Consider the following 2,055-nt stretch of genomic DNA (forward strand, 5'->3'; position numbering starts at 1 on the left):
AGAGCAGCTGCAGGTTATTGATGACGTTCACACTCAGCAACGACAAAAACCACAAACACAAACAGTCAGTGATGTTCAGGTTTTTATTATCATCCACTGTCCACACACTCTCAGCTGGGAGGGGTCAGGGGTCAGCTGTTTCAGCCTCGGAGCGCTTAGTTGGCGGCGAGGATCTGGTCAACCCAGCTGCGGAGCTCGGTGACACGGGCGTACACGGCGGGAGTGGAGGTGGAGCAACGGCTGCTTCCCCAGGACACGATTCCCACCAGAGTCCAGGCGTTGTCTTTCTCACAGACCAGAGGACCGCCAGAGTCACCCTGAAACAACGACAACAGGCTGTAAGCATTGAACAAAGACAGGGGGGACGCTCCAGGTGGGACAGGTGTGTGGGTGGGGCCTCACCATGCAGGAAGTGGCCCCGGCCCCTCCGGCGCAGATCATGACGTCGGAGATGTTGCTGCCCCAGTGTCTCTTGCACTGCTCGTTGGACAGCAGCGGCAGGGCAGCCTGCTGCAGCTTGTTGGGTGTACTGGGAGCTGCGGGAGACAGGAAACAGGACGCTGTCACTTCCCGCTGACCTTTCACAGTAAAAGCATGCCTGTTTTCAGTGGGGTTGGGGGGTCTCACCGTTGTAGCGGGTCAGGCCCCAGCCGGAGGTCACGCAGGTCATGCCGGCGGGGAAGTTGTCGGTGGACTCGGCGAGGCAGACGGGGGACACGTTGGTGCCGAGGCGGGCGGGCGTGGCCAGCTTGATCAGGGTGATGTCATTGTTGATGGTGCGGGGGTTCCAGTTGGGGTGGGTGAACACCTGGGGGGGGGAGGGGGGGGTTACAGTCTGTTCTGACAGCTGATTGGCTGACAGCTGATTGTCTAGCAGCTGATTGGCTGAGGGCGGGATCTCACCTTGGCGGGCTTCAGCACCTGGACATCCTCGTTGGAGCCGTAGCCCTTATCATGCTCTCCAGCGATCACACGGTGGTAGGTCCTGACAGGAGACAGGAAGTGAGGATTAAAAGGGACAGTGCACACAGTTTACGAGGATTCATCCGCTGCTGAAAGTAGTGCGGGCATGTTTCTGCAGCGCCTCTGCGCCGTAGCTCTGCACACTGCTTCTGACAGGAAGTCAGACAGGAAGTGACAGGTGCTGAACTGACCTGACGTTGCAGTGAGCGGCGGTAACCACCCAGTTCTCATTGATCAGAGATCCTCCGCAGAAGTGGAAGCCGTTGGATTGCTGTGAGAAAAACAAGCAGCGCTCAACCACCAACAAAGAAGAGAAGAGGACAAATAATAAATTGGAGAAGAAGAAGAGAGTCTCACCTGCAGAGACACCTGCCAGGGCCAGGAGTGAGGCACCGCCTCCTCACCGTTCACGATGCGGGCGTAGCCGGACACCTGGGGAGGGATGGCGGGGATGCCACAGCCTGAGAGGACGACGATAGAGGACAGAATTTAAAGGACTGATGATGTCACTGTGATGTCACTGTGGACATGTGACACCCAGCAAGCAAAATTTGTGAACATCACGGTGAACGTCACGGTGCATCAACTGTTTGTTTCTGTGTCTCTCCGAACTCTCCTCGTCTCTCTGCAGAATTAAACTCGCCAACGATCATCATCTGAACTTCAGGTTTAAAACCTGCCGAATGTTTAAGCTCCAGCTGAAACTTATACTAAATTTACTAAATTATTTTATACTAAATTTATTTTGGTGCAAAAAACGAGAACAGAAGCAAAGAGAGGCATTCGGAAACCTGCTGCTGATATCGATCACTCAGACTGATAATCATCATAATCAATCGAGTCAGAGAAGCTGATCAATAATGTGACTGATGAATGTTGAGCTCTCACCGTAGGCGGCGCTGACGAAGGCGAGGCAGGAGACGATCCAGAGGAAGGCCATGGTGATGAAGGTGATGTTGGTGCTGAGCAGTCAGTCAGCTACTCTTTTATCCACCAGCCTGCCGGGCCTCAGCCAATCAGAGCGCAGCAGGTCTGACCAGCTGGTTATCAACGCGCACGTCGCGCCGTGTTCCCACCGCTCACACGCCCCGA

The 2,055-nt window shown here is 55.1% G+C and overlaps 1 protein-coding gene across 1 annotated transcript; it reads right to left on the reverse strand.

The window, feature by feature from the left end:
- Positions 1-69: 69 nt before the first annotated feature.
- On the reverse strand, positions 70-1,946 carry LOC121965227 (chymotrypsin B-like). Its single transcript, XM_042515385.1, has 7 exons — positions 1,852-1,946; positions 1,321-1,424; positions 1,155-1,234; positions 904-985; positions 628-808; positions 403-536; positions 70-317 (listed from the first exon to the last, which is right to left on the reverse strand). The coding sequence occupies exons 1-7, from the start codon at positions 1,901-1,903 to the stop codon at positions 156-158; spliced, it is 795 nt and encodes a 264-aa protein (XP_042371319.1). The 5' UTR covers positions 1,904-1,946; the 3' UTR covers positions 70-155.
- Positions 1,947-2,055: the final 109 nt, after the last annotated feature.

The sequence above is a fragment of the Plectropomus leopardus genome, unplaced genomic scaffold, assembly GCF_008729295.1.
Source record: "Plectropomus leopardus isolate mb unplaced genomic scaffold, YSFRI_Pleo_2.0 unplaced_scaffold1913, whole genome shotgun sequence".
Taxonomy (NCBI): domain Eukaryota; kingdom Metazoa; phylum Chordata; class Actinopteri; order Perciformes; family Serranidae; genus Plectropomus; species Plectropomus leopardus.

Bases quoted from the DNA above. Each gene is read 5' to 3' on its own strand.
- LOC121965227 (XM_042515385.1), bottom strand. From the start codon at position 1,903: ATGGCCTTCCTCTGGATCGTCTCCTGCCTCGCCTTCGTCAGCGCCGCC. The intron at 986-1,154 runs GTCAGTTCAGCA...GTCTCCTGTCAG, and splicing joins GCCGCTCACTGCAACGTCAG to GACCTACCACCGTGTGATCG. The intron at 537-627 runs GTGAGACCCCCC...TGTCTCCCGCAG, and splicing joins GGGCCTGACCCGCTACAACG to CTCCCAGTACACCCAACAAG.